The 27,206-nt window shown below is 42.5% G+C and overlaps 1 protein-coding gene across 1 annotated transcript in view; it reads right to left on the bottom strand.

Annotated features, from left to right (window-relative positions):
• Window positions 1-24,274, bottom strand: part of npr2 (natriuretic peptide receptor 2) — a 91,430-nt gene extending 67,156 nt beyond the window's left edge. Inside the window, exons 1-4 of the mRNA XM_080876170.1 lie at window positions 23,262-24,274; window positions 9,826-10,001; window positions 1,016-1,129; window positions 667-802 (exon numbers count right to left, since the gene is read on the bottom strand). Of these exons, the coding sequence (XP_080732296.1) occupies window positions 667-802; window positions 1,016-1,129; window positions 9,826-10,001; window positions 23,262-23,958 (1,123 nt within the window). The 5' untranslated portion in view covers window positions 23,959-24,274. The remainder of the gene's footprint in view (window positions 1-666; window positions 803-1,015; window positions 1,130-9,825; window positions 10,002-23,261) is intronic.
• Between the last annotated feature and the right edge of the window lie 2,932 nt (window positions 24,275-27,206).

Raw genomic sequence — 27,206 nt, 5'->3', positions numbered from 1 at the left:
TTCAAATATCTGGAAACAAGGACACTGAGTTTTTTAAGATTTTGCTGGAAAATCTACCACACATGAATAGTCCTAATAAAAAAACGGAGAATTGCAACACAACTGAAGCACCGTTTGAGTGCCTGCACATAAACTAAAACAAAAAAACCAACAAGAGGAGAAAGATGAGAGCTTTCATCGAATGTTTGGACCCCAAAAACGCTGTTATTGTTCTGCTTATTTCCATTTGATATGAGTGCAGATCTGGCAGCTGATAAAGTAAACAAGGAAGTGTGTGAGCGGGCACATCAAGCATCAAATGGCTATTAGCAGGAGTGTTGTGTGATAACGGTTCAATTATGCTGTAATTATGCTGTTGAAAGGGCACATTTTAATCGCATTCTGGGTTCAACGGTGCTTTATGATAATGTGCAGCTGGTCACTTGGCCTCGCAGCAAGTACTGTTCCCTGTTATCTGAAGTGCAGTAACGGCTTTAGGGTGAAATGAATGGCAGTGTTTAAAGTGGTGGTGGAGACCTAAATCCATACTTTGCATTAGGTCTCATGCATGAACATTCAGCGATAGATGCAAGATCAAACAGCGACAGAAAGGCTCACTGTCGCTGTCTTTTAGTTTCTGAAACCTCTGAAAGACTTGTTGTTACAAATTTACAGAAATCTACTCACCCCAGAACTGGCGGTTTTGTGTCCTCATTGTGATGTTAATGCCGTCATTCTGGGCTCCCCCCTCTGCCAGTGTCTCCTGTAAGGCCATTGCATATAGTACAAAACCATCATAGAAGCTGCCAGCGATGTAGTCCATCTGCAAGAAGAGACCAAACAGCAGCATGTGGATATTACACTGGGCCCTTTTAAACATTCAATAATACAATAAACATCATTTATCATTAAGTGCTGACAATGACACAGGGCAAATCAATTTTTTTCTGCACAGAATATCTGAAGAAAAAAAAAAACATTAAGCAGGTTACGATTCTAATCAGAACTCACAAATATGTTAAAGGTGATAACTTACCAACGACGGCTCCAAGTGCACACCAAAATCCCTCTGAGCTCTGGCATGGAGTTTCTTCTGAAAGTCTTTGTATTCTGGATTATCAGGAGGCCGGTACGTTATGACGAAAACAGACTAGAGGAAGCACAAAGACGGAAATGTTAACAAAGAGTGAAGATAGATATGAGAGATGTATTAAAATATCAAGAGCATTGATGGTGTGCTTAGGATGATCAAAATGTTTTAGATGTGTTTTGCCATTGTTTGAAGTCATCTTCACTGTGAAAAACTGTAGCATTACATATGTGCTGGGTTACAAGAAGTTAATACATTTTTGCAAAAAAAAAAAAAATAGCACAGTGACCATAACAATCACGATCAAATGTGTCAATCATCACTTCTGCTAAGCGCACAATTTGATGTGCTTAATCGGAGACAACATCATCCTTCCACAATGAATGCACTAACCAAGTAGGTCCATAGTATATATCTGAAATGAGACACGAAGACCCTCTTTTAGAACACTTAAAGTCCTAGTTGACTCAATCTAGCTCAATATTCAGCTGTTCATTCCCTGGCTGTAGCAATTCTATCATAGTAAATTAGAAAGAAACACATACTAAATGTAAATTAAAACAGCTTGGCTGTGTAATACCCCGAGTTACCTAATGTGTAACCACCTAAACATGCAGTCTGTGATAATACAAAAAGAAATGCCGTTAAAGTTGTTAAGAGAAATATTAGTGAAACACTGAACAAATCCAGCTTAGGTTGCATCTTAACAAACAACATGAGTTCTTGAATAGTGATGAGACCAAAGTGGAGATGTTTGGCCATAATGCACAGCATCAGATTTGGTGACAGTTAACACAGTGGTGGTTGTTTGGGCTTGTTTGTGGCCACAGGACCTGATCCTCTCGCAGTCATTGAGTCGACTTTGAATTCTTCTGTATATCAAAGGATTCTAGAGTCAAATATGAGGACATCTGTCTGACAGCTAAAGCTTGGCACAGACTGAGATATGCAACATGACAATAATCTCAAGCACGTCAGCAGTAGGTTCACAACAGAATGGCTGAATGACTGAAGGTGTTGCAACGACCCAGACTTCAACATGGCTGAAATGCTTTGATCGGATCTTAAGATCTTAGAATATCTCCCCCACAATCTAAGCAAGAGATTAAGTCAACAAGATAAGTGTTTGGTGGTGTGTACTTAGTTACAGTTAGCATTCATAGAGTCCTGTGAAAACAGTATATTCATGGTAATAAATGAAGCCCAAAATGAGTGTCACAAAGACACACTTAGCTTGTGTTTCAATGATGCAAGTAACAAAATAAACTGTTTGAGTGTTACCGCCAGTGTTGGGGAGTAACGGAATACATGTACCGCCGTTACGTATTGTGGCGAGCTCAGACAAGGAGGAGACGGAGGTATCGTTTGGTCTTGCTTCCCGTGAGCTAGCCAGGGAGCACAGCCGTTTATTGACATCTGCAGAAGAACACTGCCGCTAGCTAACTGCTCAGCGCGGCAACAGCACAGCAACAACAACACACAGGGCGCCCTCTGACCCCGGAAGGACACACCGTCGCAGCCAGAGGGCGTCACCCGTCACTATGGTAACATAAACAAAACATCACAAACAGAGCCCCGAACAGCCCTGACCCGCTACATAGCCCCCACCTAAGGGGTCAGTCGTCCCCGACGACCCCATTACCCCACACAAAGTCCTGCAAATGTCCAGGTGCCTTCTTTTGGTGCACCAGCCAGTCTCGACCGGCGGGGGAAAAGTCACTCGGGTCAGAACATGGGGTGCCACCATCATCCCCTGCCCCGGCGTCCGCCGGAGCGAGCGGTCGGTACGGTGAGAGCCTGTCCCGGTGCAACACCACCATGCGCCCCGGGCCCAGCATGCGGATACGGTACACCACTTCTGTTAGCCGCTCCACGACCTCCGCCGGCCCTTGCCAGTGACTGCAGAGTTTGGGGGACACTCCTCTCTTGCGAACCGGGCAGTACACCCAAACCTTGTCGCCAGGCATGAAAACCCCCCTCGGCACTTGGTGTCGTAGGCTCTTTTCTGTCGTACTCCGGAACTGGCCTGGGCCTGGCGGGTGTAGTCATGAACCACCTGCAGCCGCTCCCTCAGCCTCCTGTAGTAGTCCATCTCTGGCCCACCATCAATCTCCGGCTCGGGGGGGTACCCGAACACCAGATCCACAGGCGTCCGGAGCTCCCGTCCAAACATCAGAGCGGCAGGTGTGCACTGGCTGGACTCCTGCACCGCAGTCCGATACGACCAAAGGACCAGGGGCAGATGTCGGTCCCAATCCCGCTGGTGGCGGCTGGTGAGAATGGCAAGCTGGGTGGCCAGCGTGCGGTTGAAGCACTCAACCAAGCCATCGCTTTGTGGGTGGAGCAGTGTGGTTCTCGTCTTCTCCACCCCCTGTCGCCGGCAGATCTCCCCGAAGACCTTCGATTCGAAGTTACGCCCCTGGTCACTGTGGAGCTCAGCCGGGACCCCAAAACGGGTGAACATCTCCTCCACCAGCTTCTCGGCTGTCGTCGTTGCGCTCTGGTCCGGCACCGCGTAGGTCTCTGGCCACTTCGTGAAATAGTCCATAGCCACCAACACATACCAGTTCCCTGACTCCATGACAGGGAAAGGCCCTAGGACGTCCACTCCCACTCTTTCCATTGGGGCCCCCACCAGGTACTGCTGAAGGGGGGCAGTGGAGCGTTGAGTTGGGCCCTTCTGTGCCGTGCAGGTGTCCCAGCAGTGCACATGAAGTTCCACATCCGGTCGACAGCCAGGCCAGTAGAACCGTCCCCTGAGGCGGCAGAGAGTTTTGGCATTCCCATAGTGTCCTGCCCCCACCGAGCCGTGGACCAGCTAAAGCACCTGCGACCGCAGCGACCGAGGCACCAACAGCTGCAGGAGATCTCTGCCCTGACCAGGGACCCACCATCTCCGGTACAGGAGGCCGTCGTGGGTCTCCAGATTGTTGTGCTGGGAGTAGTAGGCCTTCACCTCGGGCTCCTGTCCCGACACCCCCATCCAGGCGGGGCGTTGCGCCGCCTCCAGCCAGGCCCCCACCTGAACCAACGTCGCATCGGCCTCCTGCTCCCGCTTCAGCTGCTGCGTTGTCAATGGGAGCCACCCCCCTCCGCTGGCTGTGGCCTGAGCAGTAGCCACCCCCAGCACCTCCTGGGCCTGCTCCTCCTGTCGCAGGCAGTAGCGGCACTCGACGGCTACGCAGGGCCGTCTGGAGAGGGCATCAGCGTTGCCATGCTGTCGACCTGCCCGATGCTGGATCTCGAAGTCATAACCCTGAAGGACCTCCAGCCAGCGGGCCACCTGCCCCTCTGGGTGTTTGAAGTTCAGGAGCCAAGTCAGAGATGCATGGTCAGTGCGCAGGAGGAAGCTGTGCAGATATGGCTGGAAGTGCCGCACCGCTAGCACTACGGCCAGCAGCTCCCGCCGGGTCACGCAGTAGTTCCTCTCGGCTCGCCCCAAGGCACGACTGAAGTACGCCACCACCCGTTCTCCAGCCTCGTCCTGCTGGGAAAGGACCGCCCCGACTCCTACATTGCTAGCATCAGTGTCCACAATGAAAGGTTGCCGGGCGTCGGGGTAGGCCAGGACTGGGGCTCTGGTGAGGGCCTCCTTCAGCTATGCAAAAGCCGCAGCACAGGCATCCCCCCAGCCAAACAGCTGTCCCTTGTCAGTCAGGCGGTGGAGGGGGCTGGCCATCGTCGCGAACCCCTTGATGAACCAACGGTAGTAGGAGGCTAGGCCCAGGAAGCTCCGCAGTTCTTGGACGTTTGAGGGAGTCGGCCAGTCCCGGACCGCAGCCACTTTTGCGGGGTCAGTGGCGACACCTCGAGCGCTGATCACATGGCCCAAGAACGTGGTCTTGCTCGCCAACAGCCGGCATTTCACGGGGTTGAGCCGCAGCCCAGCTCGTTGGATGGCACTCAAGACCTCGCTCAGGTGAGACAGTGCACTGTCGAAGTCGCCACCGTGCACCAACAGGTCATCCAGGTACACAACGCAGCGGCTACGAGGGATATCCACGAGCACCCTCTCCATCAGCCTCTCAAACGTCGCTGGTGCATTGCAGAGCCCAAATGGCATGACCCTCAACTGCCACAGCCCCTGTCCAATGGTGAATGCAGTCTTAGGCCTTGCGTCGGGGGCTAGCTCCACCTGCCAGTAACTGCTGCGTAGGTCGAGGGAGCTGAACCAACTGGAGCCGGTAACGTAATCTAGGGCCTCGTCGATCCGCGGCAGCAGGTACGAGTCCTTCTTGGTGACTGCATTGAGGAACCTCGGGCTGCCAATCCTTCTTCCCCACCAGAACCACAGGTGCCGCCCATGGGCTATTGGACGGCTCGATCACCCCAGCCGCAGCCATCTCACGGCTCTTCTCTTCCGCTACCTGCCGTTTGGAGAGGGGCAGCCGGTGTGGGCGCAGACGGATGGGCTAAGCAGAGCCGGTGTCGATGGTGTGCTGGACCAGACTCGTCTGCCTACAGTCTTTGTGACTGGCGGCAAAGATGTCCACATTCTCGTCCAGGAGGCACCTCAACCGCTGGCGCTGGTCGACATTGAGGCCTACGCTGTTGCTGCCAAAGGTCATCAACAGCCTCGATGGTCTCGGTCGAAGGAGGTTTGTCGGGTTGAGAGGCTGAGGCGAGTGGAGATGACCCGGAGCCACCGGCATCCGAAATCTGCTGAGCGGCAGCTGCCCGACGCCCGTCCCCGCTCCCTGCTTTTGGCCGCGCTGGAGGGCAAAAGTCTCTGCGCCAAGAGTGATAGCCAGCTTCGCGGTGTCGACGCAGGCCCCCCAGCGGCTCAGCAGATCCAGGCCAATGATGCACTGGTCTTGAATGTCGGCGAGCCAGAAGTCGTGCACCAGCTCTAGATCCTTCACTCGGATCTGCAACGGTTTCTTCCCCCGCATAACAGTTTTCTCCCCCGTCACTGTCATCAGCTGGGTGTCTGTGGGCAACCAACCCTTCACCAGTGGCCCGGATGTTTCAGGGAGCACGCCAGGTCGTATCAGGAAAATGGTAGACCCCGTGTCCACCAGGGCCTGGCATGGCTGGTCCTCAACACAGCAGCTCAGGTAGAGTCCTTTGAGGTGCCCAACTCGGCCCACCACTGTGCATTGTCCTTGGAGGGGGGCAGGAAGCTGGAGCGGTGGTCCCCTCGCTACACCGCTCCCTCCTCGTTTCCCTGAGGCTGCGTAGTTCTGGTATTCGGAGATGGTGCTGGGCAGTCATGCGCCACGTGGCCAGGCTCATTGCACCGGTAGCAGCGGTTGGTCGGTCAACGAGGACGCTTCCGGGGCACCGAGGGTTGCAGCTGGGACATCTCGGCGACCCCCTCTGATTTGGGGGTAGTTTGGGGGGGGACGCCTGCTGGTTAGGTCGCGAGGTGAGCACCGGCTCGGCCCTTTCAGCCTCAAGGAGCGCCTCACGGAGGGTCTGAGGCATGGCCAGGCGGACGTGTTGGCGTAGTCGCTCTGGGAAAAGTCCTTGCAGAAAAGCATGCAGGCTAAGCTCCTCACGGGCTGCTGCTGGAAACTCCGGGTAGCCACGACGAGCATACAGCAACACGTCTGCTGCAAAGGTGCCCAGGCTCTCTCCCGGTCGACGGCTCCGGTTGGTCAGCTGCTCTCTGCTCTGATCAGTGGAGTGCCGCTGCCCGAATCGCCTCTCGAGTGCCGCGGTGAGGGCCTGGAGCTCATGCTGCTCTGCCGGGGTTAGGTCAAGGAGTATCTGCAGTGCATCTCCCTCTAATGCTAGCGCTAGGTGCGTAGCAGTCTCCTCTTCGCTCCAGCCACTATGTCTGGCGGCCAGCCGCACTTGTTAGAGGTAGGGCTCTAGCGGGGTTAGCCCGTTGTATTTCGGTACCTTAACTGGCGTGGTAGGCATGACTGCTCGCAGTTGGGGGCTCGGCGTGTGGGTCAACAGAGGTAGCCCATGAAGCACTGCCCTAGCATCTGTCGCGACGGGTCGCGGGGAATGTTCTCCTCGACAGCTTGCTCCAGCCTCTGAATGTCTCTCTCCATTACGGCGAGGGTGAGCTATCCCACTTCTGACACCAATGTGGCGAGCTCAGACAAGGAGGAGATGGAGGTATCGTTTGGTCTTGCTTCCCGTGAGCTAGCCAGGGAGCACAGCAGTTTATTGACATCTGCAGAAGAACACTGCCGCTAGCTAACTAGCACGCGGCAACAGCACAGCAACAACAACACACAGGGCGCCCTCTGACCCCGGAAGGACACACTGTCACAGCCAGAGGGCGTCACCCATCACTATGGTAACATAAACAAAACATCACAAACAGAACCCCGAATAGCCCTGACCCGCTACAGTATTTAAAATACAAAATATGAGTAACTGTATTCCGTTACAGTTACCGTTTAAAAAGGTGGTATTTAGAATACAGTTACTTTGTTGGAATAAATGGATTACACGGCGGTATTTTCCTGTTTCATATTGTCGCGGGTCAGGCCTGTTTGGGTTTTGTTTGACAGTTATGTTCTGTTGTTCCAGGCGGCAGCCTTACGGTTGCCATGGTTACAGGGTGACACGCGCTCCCTCTGCGACTGTATGTTTCCTGGGTGAGAGAGCGCCTTTTTGTTGTTGTTGTTGTGCTAAGCTAATAGGCAGAATGCTACAGGCATAGCCCTAAAGAATGTAGCATCATGGGCAGTGTAGTCCGTGCTGCAGGGAGAATGGACTGCCATACCCGTTATGTGTCTGTGAGCGGGAGGAGGGAGAAAAAGGAGAGTGGAAAAGTACGAGCTGTCATCGAGCAGAAACGGAAGCTGGAAGCATGTAAATATAATAATAACCACTGCAGCCAAGAAGAATGCCTGACAAGCCCAGTTGTAAGTAAGATATTAAGACTCGACTGTATGCTGTGTTCGTGTTTTCCTCCGAAACAATAAGTTCCGTTGGAGCAGCCTTTCAAATCGTCTCTCTGTCTCTCGCTAGCAAAGTTGACCCAGACAACAAAGTAAAGCTAGTTTTCAGCTACGAGCCCGACACAAACCCACCGTATCAGTCTGAGGTCCCTTTACTATGGTTTGGAGCCGCGGACCTTCAGTAATAGTAATAAATCACATTCATGTAGTTGTAAACAGCATGATAATATATTAAGTAATCAAAAGTATTCAGAATACGTTACAGCCAACAACTAAACAAGAAGGGAGCTACTTCAACAACCTCCAACAAAACACAAAGACTTGCAAAATATTCAAGAAACGGTTATCGCTGTTTTAAAACAAGGTACCAACTTAAACATCAAATATAATGAAATACATGTATGCTTATTATACATAGTTATTTATTTGTATTAAGCAACTAACAAAAATTTAAAAGGCCTGTTTTTCATCCATCCACCCATTTTCAACCTAGACTCCAACATAACTGAACTACTCTCCTCACACCTTTGTCAGCAACTCATCCCTCACTCTGGTGACTAATTCACACTTTATTCAGTGAAAAGCAGGTCTTAAAATAAAGCAGCTGCTTAGACAAAACCCTCTCCAGTGTAGAATATGTGTTTCGAAAAAACATAAAAACACTATTGGTCTTATAATTCGTCGCGCAATTACAAATACAGCCTGATAGAGTGTGTTGTTACTTCTTTAATGACTTCGAAAATTGGTTCAATACAAACTGCTCTGCAGGCACTAGTGCTGAGAGAGACCTTTAGTCTAGCAATCAAATTTTGACCCAGACGTTTCAGTGCAAATATTTACCTTTACTGACCTTTCATTCTGTTGATACACTAGTCACCAAAACAAGTTTTTCGCAAAAAAACAAGTTCTTTTTTTTGCTCTTATCTGGAAATTCTACAGCTTGGTTTTCATGTTACAACAGTTACTGGAGACCTACCACAAACTTCCACAAGCAATTATTGCTGTGAAGGAAGCATATTGCGATAATGAGACCTGTTACGGCATGCAGACAAATTAACACCTTTCATGATGAAAAATATCAGATCCAAAAATGTGGCTTTACAGCTCAGAAGGTTAGAAGAAGTTCAGATTCAGATGAACAAATAGAGACACAGAGTGTTTATCAGTTCATGGTTTCAACATTGCAAAACAAGCACTTCCTTTCATTATTAAATCTTCTACAAAAACATTTTCCAGCTATTCAAAGTTAATGTTTTACCTTATTATTGGGAATTTAGGCAAATATATGCTGTACATTATGTCTTAATCCACCATTTATTATGCAAGATTTATTTTACAAAGGCTACTCTGCTTCAAAACTACTGAAAATGCTTCATTAAGAGAATTAGGGGGAGCCAGTGTGACATTTAGGGGGATAAATTAGTCAACTGACACATTTGTGACTACTTTCTTATTTCTCAGTGCACTCATTTATAGGGCTAAAAGGCCTCCTGTAAAAACACATCCCCCGATTCATTAATGTCAAGAATTTCCCTCTTTAAAGTGGTCAAAGTGTAACAATTTGTGTCATCTGAGACTGAAGAGACCAAATTGGTTCAACTTTGTAAGATGAACCAATCTTACCAGCTTGTAAGAGTTTATTCAAGTCTTTCATCTACATGTCTGTCATTACCATAAAAGCTTCACATCTTTTTAATTTCCACAGCCATGTTGAGTTTACTCAGCCCAATGGACACAGTAACTGAAACATGGTAATGCCACTCAATTAAGCGAGATTACCATTTCCCATGCCAAATGGCGGTCTTGTGTGATTTCCAATAGCAAAGCAAGTGAAACAGTGATTGCCGCATCTAATAAATCCAAGCATAAAAAGGTATGTGTTCATTTTACCTTAAAAACCTTGATGGGATCAGCCCAGTCAGCTTTCTGCCACGGTTTGCGATCTGCCAAGATCTCAGCAAACACATCCAGATAGAAGATAGCATAGTTTTCTGGGTCCTGGATATCATTCTGAAACTGTTCCATGATGGTCATAAACGTCTCCAAGGGCCCACAGATGTACACGACTGTGAATAGAAAAGCATCAACCAATCACTTTTTAATTTTTTTAAAAACATACCAAAAAAGTCCATCTTGTGCTGGGTTCAGATCATATTTTAGCAGATCCAGGTCTGGTGTTAGATAAATGATCACTCATATCATGTCATTTTTAACACCACTTAGATTACTTAGATCAGGGGTGTCCAACTCCAGACCTCAAGGGCCGATGCCCTGCAGGTTTTAGACATGTCCTTGAGCCAACACAGCTGATTTAAATGGCAAAATTACCTCATCAACATGTCTTGTAGTTCTCCAGAGGCCTGGTAATGAACTAATCATTGGATTCAGGTGTGATATCCCAGGTGATCACCCAGGGTGATATCTAAAACCTGCAGGACACTGGCCCTTGAGGCCTGGAGTTGGACACCCCTGACTTAGACTGTCTGTTAGCATATCTCTCACTTACCTTGTGCTCTATGCACTATGGAAATAAATGTTCTAACATGCTAAACTTTTTTGTCGGCATTGCAGAAGGCGGATTTTGTCTTTAACTACGGTACCAAGCAAAGGCCACCCCTCATTTCTTTACATTTTAAATGGTGAAATAATTGCACCACTTTCTGAGAAATCTGCAAACATAAATGGAAATGCAGTTTAAAGGCACTGGACTGCCACTGATGCTAGTCCAGTTCTTTAGACTTGGTACACCTAAACCTTTTTTTCCCTGTTTCCCATTCTTAAGAAACAGCAACTTTTACACTGAGATTATTCAGATGAAGTTTCAGTGAACAGTAGAAGGATCAGCTAAAGAGCCAGTCATCTCAGGTCATGTATCAGGTCTTTGCTGGTTTTTTCCTGTTTTGTTTTTTGTTTTTTGTTTTTTGTTTTTTTTTTTGGGGGGGGGTTGTAAGCACATGACTTCCAGATACGGTTTATCTTGTGTCCTCCACTGGTCCAGTTTTTTCAAATCTCTTAAGGACATGTTAGATGGCATTCTGAGATACCCTAAGTATTCAGCTAACAGCTTTTTTCTTATGTCTGTAAAACCTATCTTTGGCTTTTTTTTTAGTAGATTCACCTAAAGAAAATTTTGTACAGGCTGTTAGTGCCTAAATATACAATTTACAATGGATTCTTTGTAAGTTGTTATACAGTATGTAGACACAACGCTGGACCATCCCTTGAGTTAGGTGCTTTTTATGCTTGAATGAACAGTGTTAAGTGGCTTAACAAACAAACAAAAAAAGGTTCCTCTAAAACTCGTCAGGACTGGATAGGAAAATGAGTGAAAAAAACAGCCAGTGACAAATGACAGACTTGGAAAGACCTTCAGAAAGCCTGGAGAACTACTGTTCAACACCACTTTAGGGTGGGACATCAGCTCACAGCAATATTAGGGGAAACACACTGACATTTACTTTACTTGCATTTTTTTTAACACTTACTGAATGTTCATGCTTTCAGATGCTGCTAGACATTCATATCAGCACATTTCCTGTGGCTTTGATTAAACATGTATACGGTTCCTTGAAATCTAATTGATCTCTGTTTGCTATCATTGTGACAACACCAATAATCTTTATTAAAACCAGAGCAGTGTGACACATTTTCCACAGTTTCTTGTGGTTTCACATATTGAAATGAACAGCACAGTCTAAGTAGTGGGTAATACACTTCGACAGCTGGCGTTTATTTCAACTTTTGCAATGCCTGATTCTAATAAATGTCAGGCTACAACAAAATGGTCTGTAGCAGGAAAGAAAAAAAATACACGAGCAAGCCAAGATGGAGAGAAAAGCTGTACAAAGATTGGGGTGGATATTATTTCAGAGGACCTCGAACAGTGGAAACAAGTGAAGAAAGAAGAATACTGGACTAAATATTATAAATATTTCAAGGGTACTGGAGATTTAAAAAAAAAAAAAAAGTATATTTGGCAATACACAAACTATAATCTGAGAGCTTTACATAAATAAAACTGTCAAAATATTTACTAGAATCAGAAATGGTTTTAAAAAAGAAAAAGCAAACAAAATTACAACTCACCCATTCAGTCCCAAGTTTTAGATCAAGATTCAACAAAGGGAACATTTCCCTTGGTTTTGTGGTTTAACCTGATGTTTTCAGACATTTCCAGGTCTCTGAACCAACTGAGTTAAAAATGGTCCAAATCCATTAAATTCTAATAAAAATGATTGGAGCAGCTAATCTCCAGGTGTGACGATTAACTTTAACATCTGGGAATCGATGAAAAAAAGGATTTTACAAGATTTAGATTAGTAAGAAGTTATTTATCTAGATAAAGATATTCTGGCCATAAATTTGATTATTGCAAAAAAAAAAAAAAAAAAAAAAGCAGTTTATGAAACCTACACTTTTAATGTTTGTAAATTAAACCATTAACCAAAAACAGAATTACATAAAACGCATAAGACACTGCACCAGGAACACAAACATAATTAAATGTCTAAAACACAAATTAATGTGTCCAGTTCTGACAGTACTCACTCTAAGCTTACCTTTAAACTATTCAGTTGATCAGAGACTTGAAAACTTTTTTTCCAGGTTCTGGCAGTGTCTCTACCTACTACCTTCACCCTGCCACCTACACCCTCCTGCTGTTGAGTCATTTTTTTAACCCCAAAAAGTTACATTTTTTTTCCATTAGTAGGCTCCCAACTAACAGGCATTTCCTCATGTTTTAGAGCTGTTGCTGCTGCTGCTGCTTCAACCTCAACCCTCAGCTCTTCCAGCTTGGGTCACCATGCCAGGTAGCTCTGTTGTCTGCTGAACCGATCCCAAAATAAACACGTTACACAGCCAGAGGGAAAATGTCCTCTTGTGTTGCAGAAGTCACTGTGTTTACAGAGGGTTATAGAAAAGTACCTAAAAGTGACTCTAAAGATTGTTTTTAAACCAAAATCTTGATTTAAATTCTGTTTTGTTTTTTTAAAGATGGCTTCATGATTTATATAATCGCGTTTCAGTTTTACCTCTAACAGAAAGGTTGTGTTTTCAGTGCTCTGTGTTTTCTTTTTTTGAAGCATTACTAGGCATTGCAAAATAGAACATTTGCTATTGTGTCAGGATCTTCTGTGTTTTTACAAATTGGCATGCGCCACCTATCCTGCTGCGTTCTGTTTTGTTCATGCACATATTTTGACACTGACCCAGATCTAAACACAAACAATTGTCAGTATTTTCTCTTACTGAAATAACACATACAGTAACGCATGTATTTGTGGCGGGTGTTCGTACGAACTCCTTCCTATTCGCTTTACTCTCCAAACAACGCTGTTTCAAGATAATGATGCTCATTTTAAAAATAGGCTTAAAGCAAAAAACGTCTCTTTAGGAAAACACAGAAAATGTGATGTTTATGGTGTTTCAGTCTTAAGAATAATATGCAGAAACTGAGCATAATGCCACAATTATTGAGAGCACAGTTAACACTTGTTAATGATACATTATGTAATGATTTGTATGACTATAATTAATTTTGGTAACTTTCAGAATTAGCTATTAAATATACTTATGCTGTAGTGTCCATGTGACTCATAAAATTCACATCACATAGCAAAGTTTTCACAGGAAACGACAAATGTAATATTATACAAAAACATGGGATATTTCATCATTTAGTCTTTTTCTACTCTTCGTTATTAAAACATGATGTGATGGATCCTTAAAGACTAGACATATTAGTGCTTTAATGAGAGCAGCTGCTGTGTCTGCTACCCAATGTTAATATACGTTGTTTTAAATTTCACTTTAAAAAAGTGCTTTAAAAGAGCTTTAAAAAAGGGAACCAACATCTCCATTCTATATATATCTTTAAATGCTACAATAATGATTGTGTTAATTTATAAGTCAGGAGGTGAATGTTACTAACTAAAATAGAAACTACAACTACATTTGGGGAAACATTTTAGTTAACTGAAATACAATTTTTAAAAAGTAAGGTTTAGCAAAGAAAAATAACTGAACAAACTAACTAGAAAAAAATTAAAATACAGGGAAAATGTCCTTAATTTAAGTCTTTTTATGGTCAAATTTGGGAATGCAATCTGCTTAATAAAGTTGTGAAAACTATAAACTATGTGAAACTTAAATCAGAATAAAATGCATTAAATTTTTCTTTAGTATTTTATTTTGTGATCTTCATTTGACCAAATCACTTCTGCAAGGCGAATATAAGCAAAATTGTGTAAATGCATAGTTTGTCCAGCAGAGCGGCTCCACCTGCTGCACGAGTAACATCACATTTAACAACTACGTCTTTATGTTATTTTTAAAACTATATTGCTCGAAGATCAATAATAAGTGATTTTCTGTTTTTAGGTATAATTCTGACATAACCACGGTGTAAGGCATGAATTTCAGACCCAACCGCAGAAGCCGATGTCTGGGAGTCGATGGGGAAGTGGACTCCAGCTTAGCATGTGCAGCTTGTTATCAACCAGTGTTTTGTTAGTTGAGTGCTGACTTCATCTTCACCAAAAAACATCCCCCATTTTTTTCTACCCTTATTACAGTTGTCCTGCGATCCATTTTATCTCATTAAATTACCGTATCCGGTTTTCCTACCTAAATTATGAAACCTGTAATGTTTGGTTTATGTTTCAATCTAAATAATACAAAATAACAGATAAGGCTGAAAACTGTTCAACAGCACCACAAACTGAAACCCCGACAATTATTGTGTGTTGTAATTTGACTGCATTAGTTTAGGTGTATTTCATAAACAGGCAACGGGTTGCTGATTAAGACTTCAGTGAGTCGTAATTTGAGATGATGTTCTGTTGTTTTCTTTGCTCACTGAAAGGTGTAATGTCATACAGCTGTTATTTCTGGATCCATAACAAACCATTTTATGTCGGGGATTTATAAAAGACAGCACAAGACTGCTGTGCATACTATTATATTTTTATTTATTTTAAATTCTTATATTTTACTGCAGGTTTATCGTAGCTCTGTAGTGTGTATATGTCTCTAAAAAGGAGTTTAAAAAGTTAAAATATGAAAGATCCACCACTATGTAGATGTCAGTTATAGAAACCTCTTGCATTTTTATACCTCTTGCAACAAAATAAGAGAAATTATAACATATGACTTTATTGACTTAGATTCTAAATCACACTATGTTTTGTTTCAGTCTGTTTCAGGGCTATTTCACTGTTTTGGTTGCTTCATAGGTAATCACATGCAAATGCATGAACAGAAAGAAAGCCAAGAATTGCACTCAGTGTTTTTGTTGCCTGGATTATGCAGGATTTTCTAACATGTGCCATGTTTGTCTTGCAGATGAATCTTTTTAAGGTGGGATTACCCTCTCCAGCTCTTTGTTTGTTCATCTTCTGATCTTTATGAAAGGCTCTTGTCAAATAAATGACTTGTAGCACAGCCTCTAGCCTTTCTTTACACAGAAAACTGTAAAGCAACATGCAGCTCACCAAACCTGCAACGGTTGAAGATGTTTTCACGGGAAACAGGATTTCTGTAATTAAACCGAGGCACTACCTGAGCTTCATTGTGAAGAGACACGCTTTTCATCCCTCGATCAGAGCTGAAAATCACTTGCATATGTACTTGAAAAAGAAAAAAAACCCACATCAGGGCCTGATGTGATTGCTGAAAATTTCCCTCTTGTGTGCCATTAACAGAGTAAAAAGCATCAAGACGAGTGGGAAATGTGCACTGACAAGCCTCAGTGCACTGAAGTTAAATGTTTTTCAGTTTACCAATACCCAGATAAACAGAGTAACAAGCCACTATGCTAATGGTTCTTCTCAAAGGTCATAATGCTGACAATCTGCGCAAACCAAAAGACAGCTATCCTGATGTAAAGAGCTATTCAATTCAATTCAGTTTTATTTATACAGCAACAAAATCACAACAACTGTCACCTCAAGGCACTTTATATTATAGGGTAGACCCTACAATAATACATACTGAGAAAAACTCAACAATCATGTGAACCCATATGAGCAAGCGCTTTGGCGACAGTGAGAAGGAAAAACTCCCTTTTAACAGGAAGAATTTTAATTTACTGGAGTAAATGTTCAAAAGTGCATTTTGGGTACATTTTAAAAGGTCCTATAAGTATGTGGAGTAGATGGTTAGTAAAGAGAAACTTGTATATCTGGCTCATCTTTTCACTGTGATTCCTTCTCTGTAAAAATAATTGTGTTTACCCACTGGCACTCAAACCTCCATGGAAAAGATTGTGGTTTGGGTTAAAATATGCTCCTCAACAACATCAAGTCTGCACATTGAAAAACAAAAACAGGCATTCCACCGTGTGTTTAAATGTTACGCTGAGAGCTTATTTACCAGTGTCGTTCTCAAGACCCATCTTATATTTCCCACAGACACCAAGAGTTACCTTGGGCTTAATTTGAAGACACCAAAGGGGAGCAGAAGCTTTAACAAAATGGCAGTATTTAGACTGGGCTGACTATGCACTGTATATGTTTCCTGTAACCTTAAAATAAGTCCAAATACTAATCTCATTTATCCATATGTGCACTCACTGAGTGATTGCTTGAATTTAAATCCAAAGCTGATGTCATATTTTAGTGTGAAGGCTTCTCCCGTTTCCTCTGTTTCCCCCACAGAACAAACCTTCACTAAAAAGAAAGCCTAATCCTAAAACAAACTAGCAAAGTATTTTATTCTATGCTAATCAGTCATCTAAAAGAGGTCCTCCATAATTCATTTAATTTCCAACTAATCTGCAGGTTTAAGGAAAAGAAATCTCTTAAATCAGTTTTGTTTTTTAAAATATGGCCAACAGTCAAACAAAAGATTTTCCTTTACAAAAGTTAAAAATATTTTCCTCCTCTAAGATTTGTGGTCAGTTATAGTCTACTGGGTGGTGATGTTACACACCTATAAACTGAAATGGGATTGAAAATGGGATGGCTGTGACTTGTCTGTGTAGGAGTCTGGTCAGTCATATTTTGTTGAGCCTGACCTATATTGAACACTGGCACTCATGACATCATTGTCTTATAAACTTAAATACATGAACTTAGATTTATATACTTAACTAATCAACTTAAATGCATAAAAACCTGGTTTCCGGCTTCTTGAACTAGTCTTTGACCATATACCAGTACAAAAGATGGACATAGCCACTGTGACACCACTCATCCATGCATTTCTTTAAGCTCTTCCACAACAAACTGGCACCTTCAGCCTGTTTTTCCAAATAGACAAACCTTCTCAGGAGCTGCACATCACCAGATACACACATCAAGGTAAGAAGAGAGGCAAGATGAAGTGATGCACCCATCATGCCTAGTGCCTACTGTACAAGCCAGTATGTGCTCCAAGAATGAGGTCAGCTGACCACCTGACTATACTGAATAACCAGGTTATTCCATCAATGGGTTTTTTTCTTCCCTGATGGCATGGGTATATTCCAAGATGACAATACCAGAATTCATCGGGCTCAAATTGTGAAAGAGTGGTTCTGGGAGCATGAGACATCTTTTTCACACATGGATTGGTCACCACAGAGTCCAAACCTCAACCCCATTGATCATTTTTGGGATGTGCTGGAGAAGGCCTTGCGCATCAGTCAGACTCTACCATCATCAATGTAAGTTCTTGGTGAAAAATTAATGCAACACTGGATGGAAATAAATCTTGTGACATTGCAGAAGCGTATCAAAACAATGCCACAGATAATGTGTGCCATAACCAAAGCTAAAGGTGATCCAACAAAATATTAGAGTGTGTGACCTTTGATTTGGTGGTGGCTTGTTTGTTTTTTTTGGCCAGGCAGTGTATTTTATGTGCTTGTATTTCAATGATGCAAAATATACTCTAACAAAGAATAAAATGTCCTTCTTAACAGAAACATACCACCACTTCTTGGATTACTTCCCCCATCTAAATTTTTTGGATATTAAAATCAGGAATTTTGGGGAAATTGGATGTCATAGTGGAACAGGTGAAAGGGGGTTTTTTTTGTAGCTTCAAATAGCATGCAGTAACTTGGTAAGCTATTAAACCTCCAGTGATATAAGGCTTCACATTAAAAGCCTACATTTTCTTTCTCGTCTCAGCCTTTGCTTTTTGAACCCAGTCTGCAGTCCAAGCTGACAGCCCGGAGGATATCTGCCGGGACAAAAATGAGTGCTGAGCCACAACAAGCCCTGACAAAACCATTAGCTCCTCTGACCTCCAGCTCACTGTGGCAGCTCCACAATTTATTTGGGGTGTGTGCGTGGGGGTTTCAGCTGCCAGCACGTTTCTCCTCCTTTCCCTGCTTGAACTACCTTTACACTGTGTTTATCCCACTATTTGTTGACGCTGTTACTGTAACAACAGATTAAGATGTTTAAAGCTTGTTTGCCCGTGCCAGAAACCATAATAATCAAGGATTTACCGCTTGAAGCAGATTTTGCTCTGACTTGTTGAGTTAATCCAAAAGTGATTCTGTCCAAATGTTCCTGCGATTATAGAGAGATGAATAATTTGCAAATATACACTAGCACTATGAGGATACATTCCTGAAGACCTAATATAAGGACCGCATGGAACGCACTTCACTCAACGTCAAACCCTTCATATTACAAACTGTGCAACAGTCAAGAAAAAGTCACATATTTGTTTGTATTCTTGGATATGAGTTTGTTTTTCTTCTTGACAATGAAAATTACTTTTTAACCAATGTAGGAGGCATATTTTGAGACTGGCAGCCAAGAAAACTGCTTTTAAATGAGCATTAACCAAATCATCAAAACAAATTCTAAACCTAACCAAGTCGGTTTCTTTGTCTACACCTCGCACCGGGTGGTATATTGGACATACCAGTATTGCAGTCTAAATTTCATGTGTGCTATGATTTTTAAATATATTCAGAAACAGACAATATGCTCTATTTTATGGGGTTTTTTTTATTGTTTCGACTCTGTGTATGTTTTTTCCTTATTATTCTGGACATCTAAGTGCTTTATATTTATGTGTACTTGAGAGAAGAATGAGCCGTTGTAAGCCTATGTACAGTAAAGGCCCCATTATGCATTAAAAATACAAATAATAGTAATAGTCATACCAAACAGCACTACTTAAGGCAAACCAGGGAGTCTTTAATGCCTTACACCAAATTGTACTTTTTACAAAGCAGCTTTGATTTCCTGAAGCCAATCAAAGAGTCTGAAATGCTTAAACCGAGTGGCTCAGTCACGTCACAGTAAGAGCTTGACAACAGAGCAATCATTGGTTGCTCTGTGATGGAATGGAAATGTTTGCTTTCAGCAACCAACTGCAAGTAGTTGCAGCAACTAACTGGTCACCCAGAGGTTAAGAGTGCAACACCCTCAATCATCCTGGGCTACCAATTTCAAAGCAAATGCACAGGTTACCTCATGGAGGGGACAACATGTCTGTAAACAGACTCAGTCTGACCACAATCATTTTCAGACACTTTGGCACAAATCTGGAAATAACTGACATCTAAGTTATAAACAGACAGATTTCCAACACTCTGCAGTAAATTTGTGTTTCTTATATGGTAGATAAAAGAGATGTTGTCAAGTACCTATGTCATTTTCCAAATAATTATGTAAAATTCTGTTTAATGTGAATTTCTGCAAAAGATTTGTGATTTTTTTGCCAATTTATTACAGTTAATTTCCATATTGTCACAAACACATAATTGTCATTAGCACACTGACTCCGTCTTAATGCCGTCGTGACCAGTGTTGGTCAAGTTACTTGAAAAAAGTAATCAGTAACTAATTACTGATTACTTCCCCAAAAACATAATCCCCTTACTTTACTGATTACTTATTTTCAAAAGTAATTAATTACTTAGTTACTTTTTAAAAACACGATTTACAACCTGAATAGGTGATAAAGCGATAGATCTTTCAGCCCAATTCTACTTTTTCTACATAATCCATCATACAGAATGTAATCAAATGGAAAAGTCCCTTTTTAAAACTAAACTTGTTTTATTAGTTTTAATCTTTTAACTTTATGCATCAAGCAAAAATTTTATTATATGATTGAAATGATTACATCCACCACCAAACCCCTCCAACCTCCAAACTTTGCATTCTTTCATCCCTTAAAAAGTGTAAAATACTTATTTCTTGTACACGGACGTGTATCAATACAAATGAGACTGTACAGATGAAGAACTGGGTTGAGGGTCTTAAAAATAAGAGTTGGAAATTCTAATATGATTTAATATTTAGATAAGATATTAGGATCTAATATCTTATCTAAAGTGAAGAACAAAGTGTTAACTGATCCAATGATAACCTTACCATTCAGAAGACTCAGAAGATTCAACCACACAAATGCATTTTCACAAGAGCAGTAATCATCAAATCGGACTCATGATATTTCCAGTTTGTAAAGGACAGAAGAGTGGTGAGAGATTTAAAGGCCTCCTTCTGCTACCTTTAAAGAAATAGCGGTATTATGATTTGCTGACGTCTAGATGAATGGGGTTTTTTTCAGTGGGACAAAATATTTCAAGGTTGAAGCTTTAAGGCTATCTAATGGTCTGCTGACACCGTGGCATTGTTGGTATCGTCTTGTTCCAGCTCTTCTACTGGCTGCAGTTTGTTTCTGTTTGTTTCCACTGGGGGAAAACTGTGCTTTCATGTTTCATAATGCCCCATAATTTAATCAAACGTGGAGTGGACCCCAACCTTTTCCATCTCCTCTACACCCACAGCCCTGGACTCCAAAATACGTCTCTCTTCAACATTTTTCATTTTCAGCAAACTCATTTAAACCTGTATCTGCACGACTTTCAACTTACCATTCCTGTACTATCCATCCATCCATCCATTCGCTTCCGCTTATCCTTTTCAGGGTCGCGGGGGGTCCATTCCAGTACTACTAGCAACTATTACTATACTGCTGCTACTTGTAAGCTTATTATTTCAACCATTTATGTACGGTTTGTAGTTTTAACAGCTCTTCATATCATCAGCTTAGCTAGAAGTTTCAGTTTTTACTGTTTACTTCATTTCAACTATTAATCCAGTAAATTTAGATTACAGTTTTGTTTGGACTTTTAGCAAACAGTTTCAGTTGTTCATTTATATTTTATATAAGGTGCTGCGCAAAAGACTCGAGTCATATAGCCAGACTTTTCTGTCAGTTTTTTTTAACCCGATCTTGAGCACCAGTTCTCCAGGTGTGATAGAGGTTTTCAAAGTTTTCATTTGGCTGCTTTTTCACTAATTTTCCATCCAGTCCTTCACCTGACCATTTTGAAAAAAGAAAAAAGTTATTATTTGGTGAACCACTTAACATGACCTACGAATCATTCCAGGACTAAAAAAGGTACCTAACTAAAGGGATGAAACAGTGTTGTGTCTACACACAACAGACAACTTAGCAAAGAAGTATAATCTTCGTTGGGTACTTTATTACCAGAAACCTGTTGAAAAAACACATAATGTTCTCATTTCTTTAGTTTAAGCAATAAAAATGTGAATAATAACACAGTTCAAGAGACATAACATAGTATTTTGAGCCCAACAAGTTGATTCCTGAAGAACTTCTATATGCATACTCAGCATGCTGTGTGACCTTAAAAGCTTTGAGGACAAGTCTGAAACACTATCTAAAACAGATGAGATAGCAATAGAACAAAGACCGGACACAGAACTTAAGGGACGGATCTCGGGACAGCTGGCTGTCAAGAAGCCATTTATAAGGGTGGGAAAAGACTGAGGGACATCAAATTACACAAGAACTGAAGTGAAAAGTGGCAACAGGTATGAGGAAGTGATGTACCCAAATGTGAAATTTCTGGTTCAGGTAAATGTTTGGAAGAGGTCAGGAGACAGGTACAACAGTCTACAGCCATCTGTAAAACACGGTGGGGGCTCTATCGTGGTTTGAGGGATGTTAGAGATTGTGATAAGCTCGATGGCGGGATGAACACAGGAACGTGCTCTCTTCAGGATGGAAATGATGCCAGCCAGATTCTCAATGCAGTAAAAGCATAACTGGATAGAAAATCACACAAGGGAACACTATCAGTCATGGATCGGCCTCACCAAGAGCCCAGATCTCAAAATTACTGAAGCAGTGTGAGATTATCTTGATGGAGAATGGAGCAAAAGGCAGCCAAGAGCTCTGACTGTCTTCGTGAAGCCGTGGAGAACAAGACTGCTTAAAGAAATTAGAAGAAAACTTTCCTAAGAGAGTTCAGGCTGTGCTGAAGAACAAATGTGGTCACACCAAATATTGATTTTTCAAGCTTGTTAGACTCATACAAACTCTTTTTTGATTTATATACTGTATTTATATGTAAGTTTGCACAAGCTTCAATAAATTTGTGCACCAATTTCATATTTTCCCAGCTAAATGTGAACAAATGGGGGGGTGGCTTTAGACTTTTGCACAGTAATGTAGTATTTTGAACTGCATGAACTGGGAGTCTCTGTTTTCAGGTCCCTGTGCAAAACCCTCAAACAGCTTTGCTTTTTTTTTTTCTCTTTGGAAACTTTATCTCCACATGATTTTTAAATAATTGATATAAACCTAACTTACCTGGCTGCACAGCAAATATTGACCAGGCTGAATTGATTGTAAGCCTCCTTTATATTCTCATTACAAAGCAAGCAGCACTGTTTGGCTGCAAGGACACACGTTTACTCACAACTTCCCTCTCTCTCTGTGTCTTTAAAAAACACAGGTGGTGGTCCTCTACCAGGCAATAAACCCAAAGCAGCAGACTGCCCACAGCCTAAACATTCCTGTGTAATAACTCCCGAGTAAACAGGCTTTCCCTGCACCTATTCCAGTCCACTTCTGTTTGTATCTTCTTAGGAAAAAACTTCACTGTGACCTCATTCTGGGAGAAAAAGCAAAATGCCTATTGTGGACATCTAGGTATTTCCACAACAGTCTGATGCACTTAAATCATTTCGAATATAGATTTTTTCCCCCTCCCTCAAACAATTGGGAAATAAATCTGCATGCAGGCAACTTAACCAAATTGTTTCCCATGCAGATCATCCAGTATGATGGAAATTTCGCTTTCCATCCACTGACATTATCTTTATAATATCCAGCTGGAGATCTGCTTTACTTCAAGATAAAAATGCACAGAAAAAAAGATACACACACACACACACACACACACACACACACACACACACACACACACAAATAAATCTTTTGGGTTTTTTTTAATCATACTCTTTTAGAGCTGCTGTTTCTGTTGGTTTGTAAGATACCCATTTTTTAACTTCCCAGATTTCAAACTTTTAATCACACCTCCCTCAGCATGAACTTACTTCTCCCGCTCTCCTTGATAAAAGTAATGACATCCTTGTGGTACTTGTAGTCCTCCTGGTACGGGTGGGCCCCCACTGTAATGTTCATCTGCTCCTTCAGGTTCAGGTAAATCCCCTCAGAGAGGAAGTAGTGCGGCCGGTCGTCCTGCCGCCGGTCGTAGAATATCACCACTGCCCGGGACGTCCAGTTAAAGTGCGTGTGCAGGACGTTGGCGAAGTCCCCCAGCTTTGTGGTGGACGGTCCGCTGCGCACAATGGTCCGGTACTCCTCCCGCTTGTCGAAGCCGTACGCGGGTCCACCAGCGGTGATTAGCGGGATTTTCCAGTGGGATGCGAATCGCCCCACGGAGGCAAGCGGGTACACGCACCCGGGTCCGAAGAAGGCGTCCGGGCGGATGTATAGCTTGGCGTCCACGGCCACTACTTGCGCCCGGCTCTCGGCGCACGACCCCGCGGCGGGGTCCTCCGTGCTGTAGTTCAGGATGTTGATGGAGCGGTCAAGCAGAAGCTTGTGTTTGACGTGCAGGTCCTCGTGCGCCATGAGGAGTGCCGGGAAGACGCGCGGAAGAGCCCACGGGTACTTCTGGTGGTTGTCCGGGAGCATCACGGCCACGGTTATGTTGCCTCTGCAGCCGGGGAGGAGGCAGCAAGACAGTGCAGCGAGCACGCAGCATCCCAGCGCGCCTCTGCATCCCATTTCTCGTCTCAAAGAGAAAGCGCACGGCAACGGAGAGCGCACTGTTTGGAGAGAAGACACGGCCGGATGTGGCAACCTGACACCAAACCGTCTGCCTCACTCTCTCTCCTTCTCTCTCTCTCTCTCGCTCTCGCTCTCAATCACAAGTGCCACAGAGTCGGTAAATGCGTCATCTTGTCATGGCAGTCCGGTTGTGCCATGCGTCTCCGATGCGTAAAAATCCACCGCTAGTGAACTCGTGGTACTTCCAAAGTGACTTTTCCAGCGCTGCGCAATCCTTACACTGACAGTCTCTCGGAGAGTGATAACACACATCCAGATGACTCCAAGTTAAATCAGAGCAGCCCTCTGCTCGGCCCCCACACGTCACACACTGCAAGAAGTGCGCCCTACAGTGTCAATAAATCAGCGTGACCTGTTTATTTCCTTTATTCAGGTCATTTTTAATGTTTCACTGATTTAAGATAATTCCGATACAGTTTATAATACATTTGAAATCTAAAAAACCTCATTGTGCCCACTTAAATGAAACACGGCAGACTCTGACTGTCACTTATGTGCTTGGAAAGATGAAGTAAAACGAACTGCATCAGGAAGAAGAAGAAGGTGCCCTGAGTCACGCTTATACACGTGAAGTGTTCACAGATGACAAATCCAAACACGTCAAATCGCCTGTTAAAATATTTGGTATTTTTTGCAGTGTATGAAGAAACAGCCCATTAAAAAGCGGAGTTAGGTCGCCCCCTGCCTGCCGTGTCACATATTACAGAGCAAGCATGTTTAGAAGGAATAAGTTTGGGACTGTTCTTGAGGCTGCTCAAACTGTGCCAGTTTTAAGGTGCTGGTGTTACTAAACTGATTTAAGGTCTTTCAGGTGAGCTGGTAAAGTCACTTCAGTCTGCAGATGTTACACCTGAATGTTGCTGCTCCTGTTTGTGGCCCCAAACTACAACTTTTTCAGGTTTTTTAAATTCTCCTTAGCTTTTAAGTTTATAATTTTTGGTTGTTTTTGCTTTTCACTTTGTATCTCATGTGCATTACTAATGTGTATTTACAGGGACACTCTTGGAAGGGTAAATTGTTCCTGTTTTAAGTAAAGTAAACATACTCTTTGTCCGTGTTTTGCTTGTTGGATTCTGGTCACAACAGGGAATCAGCAAAATTTTATTCACTTGGTAAAATGAGTGTTTGTATAAAACGTCACAAAATTCTTTCCAGGCATTAAAAAGATTCCCAGGAGACATGCTGCTAGTATAGTATGGGACACGAACAGTTATACTTTTTTAACATTACATTTTGATTAACCATCCAGCCTACATCTGTCACCTGTCACCTTATCTTTTTAATTTTCAGTAGAAGTGGATAGTTTTCAGTTCCACCTAACTAAGGATTAAAATCCAAAAAATAAAAGTCATGGAAGAAAATAGAAAGTTCAATGGTGCACACAAAAACAGTGGGTTTCCAAGCACCTCCTATAGGTGCTCCTATAGCACCCATGGATGTCTTAAGCACTTGAGTTAAAGTCAACGTGATTAAAGTTGTCCGAGGGAACCAAGAACCTAAAAAAGCAGTATTTTTCCCCTAAACTCAGCCAAGTAAGGCTCAAATATGGTTTGAAGCTCCATCTTGGGGTCAAAATTCCTTAAAATCGTCTCTGTGTATAGCAAAGGGTGGGCCAGCCCTTCTGCAAGAGGGCCTTGTGTTGATGAAAATGGAGTAAAAAGGTTCCTTATATGTGTAAAATAATGAATATTTTCATGTTAAGGGAGTTCAAAAACTGAAAATGTGAGGCTATATGGAAAAAACCTCTTCTCCCACATTGAAGTAGTAGATAAGCAGATATAGTGTTTACTTTATGCTTATTATAGATATTTTATAGATATACTCATCAAGCATCGTGGACAGGGTCCAAGAAAAGCTATGAATGAAATTTAATGTTAAAATGAATAAAATGTCCAACACTTTGTTTTGTTTTTGAAAAGCTACACACATACTGTATTTTCTTCAAGACAATTCAGGCTCTTCATCACTGCTTTTGAAAATGATAAATGAATGATTCATTAATGTTTAAGTTAGCGATGTGCGATACCACTGATTTCCTGTCCAATCCGATACCAAGTAAAAATCAGGGTGGTATCGACGATACTGACCCGAAACCGATACTTAATGTGCTATTGTATTTCAAAATGGTTACAGGACATCAGACTACTTCTTCTTATTGTTTAATTATGAAGAATTATCATATAGAAATCAAAAGACCTGAAGTTGTGTGTTAATTGACGCTCCTTGAACACGTATATCTTGTCATTTAACATGTATATACTTGCCTGGACATTTCAACAAAAACATTCAATATTCATACTTTCCCTCATTCACAGTGGTGCTGTGCCACACTACAAATTTTGGTATCGATCCAATACCAAGAAAATACAGGGCCAGTGTTGCCAAGGTTATTCAGGCAGCTAATTGGGCGAGTATAGTGTGCTATGACTTATGAGATGAATTCTCAATTTGCAAATTCTGAACACAATTTAATCACCACTATATCACTGTGATTGTTACTGTCCACAATAATTAGTTAACACAACAAAACACACCTTTCAGCTTTTCATGTGTTTTGAAACTGGGATTTTGGAGACCTGGAATGTAAACCTTACGGTCTCTAAACAACACAATTTTCATAGCGCATGTTTGAGGTTTATTTGGTCCAAAGATATAATTAACACAGTTCAGCAGGCTGCATACTGAACTTCCTAGTATCAATTTGATACCAATACTAGTGTTGGTATCGATACTATCGATATTTGGATCACTCTGGCCACCTCTAGTTTAAGTTTAGTTCTTTTAATTATTTTTTGCAATTGTTGTAGTAAGGTTGACACCTCTTTGATATTTGACTCTATCTTAATGGCTTTTCCTGCTCAGCTGGAACTTTACTCCTCAGAAAATAATCTAAAATGTGGCTTGTGAAGAGGCAGGGAGAGGTCATATGCAGCAATTAAAATAGCTGTTTGCTGTTTTAATGCTGCTTCTTACAGGGGTTTTTTTCTGCCCAGCTGTGATCACCTCTACCCACACTGCAGCACCTTGAATTAGACATTCATGATTCATTGAACAGCTTTTCTGCGACTCAAAAGACAGCAGTCAAGGTGTTTATACGCTGCAAAAACAACCATAGAATTAATTTTGCGTGTTTGGCATAATCATTATAACAGAAATGTTTATTGAATAGTAGTATGTTAGAAATA

This window comes from Rhamphochromis sp. 'chilingali', assembly GCF_963969265.1.
Source record: "Rhamphochromis sp. 'chilingali' genome assembly, chromosome: 2".
In the NCBI taxonomy this organism is placed as follows: domain Eukaryota; kingdom Metazoa; phylum Chordata; class Actinopteri; order Cichliformes; family Cichlidae; genus Rhamphochromis; species Rhamphochromis sp. 'chilingali'.
The sequence above is the reverse complement of the archived record's forward strand: the minus strand, read 5'-3'. Positions and strand labels throughout refer to the sequence as shown.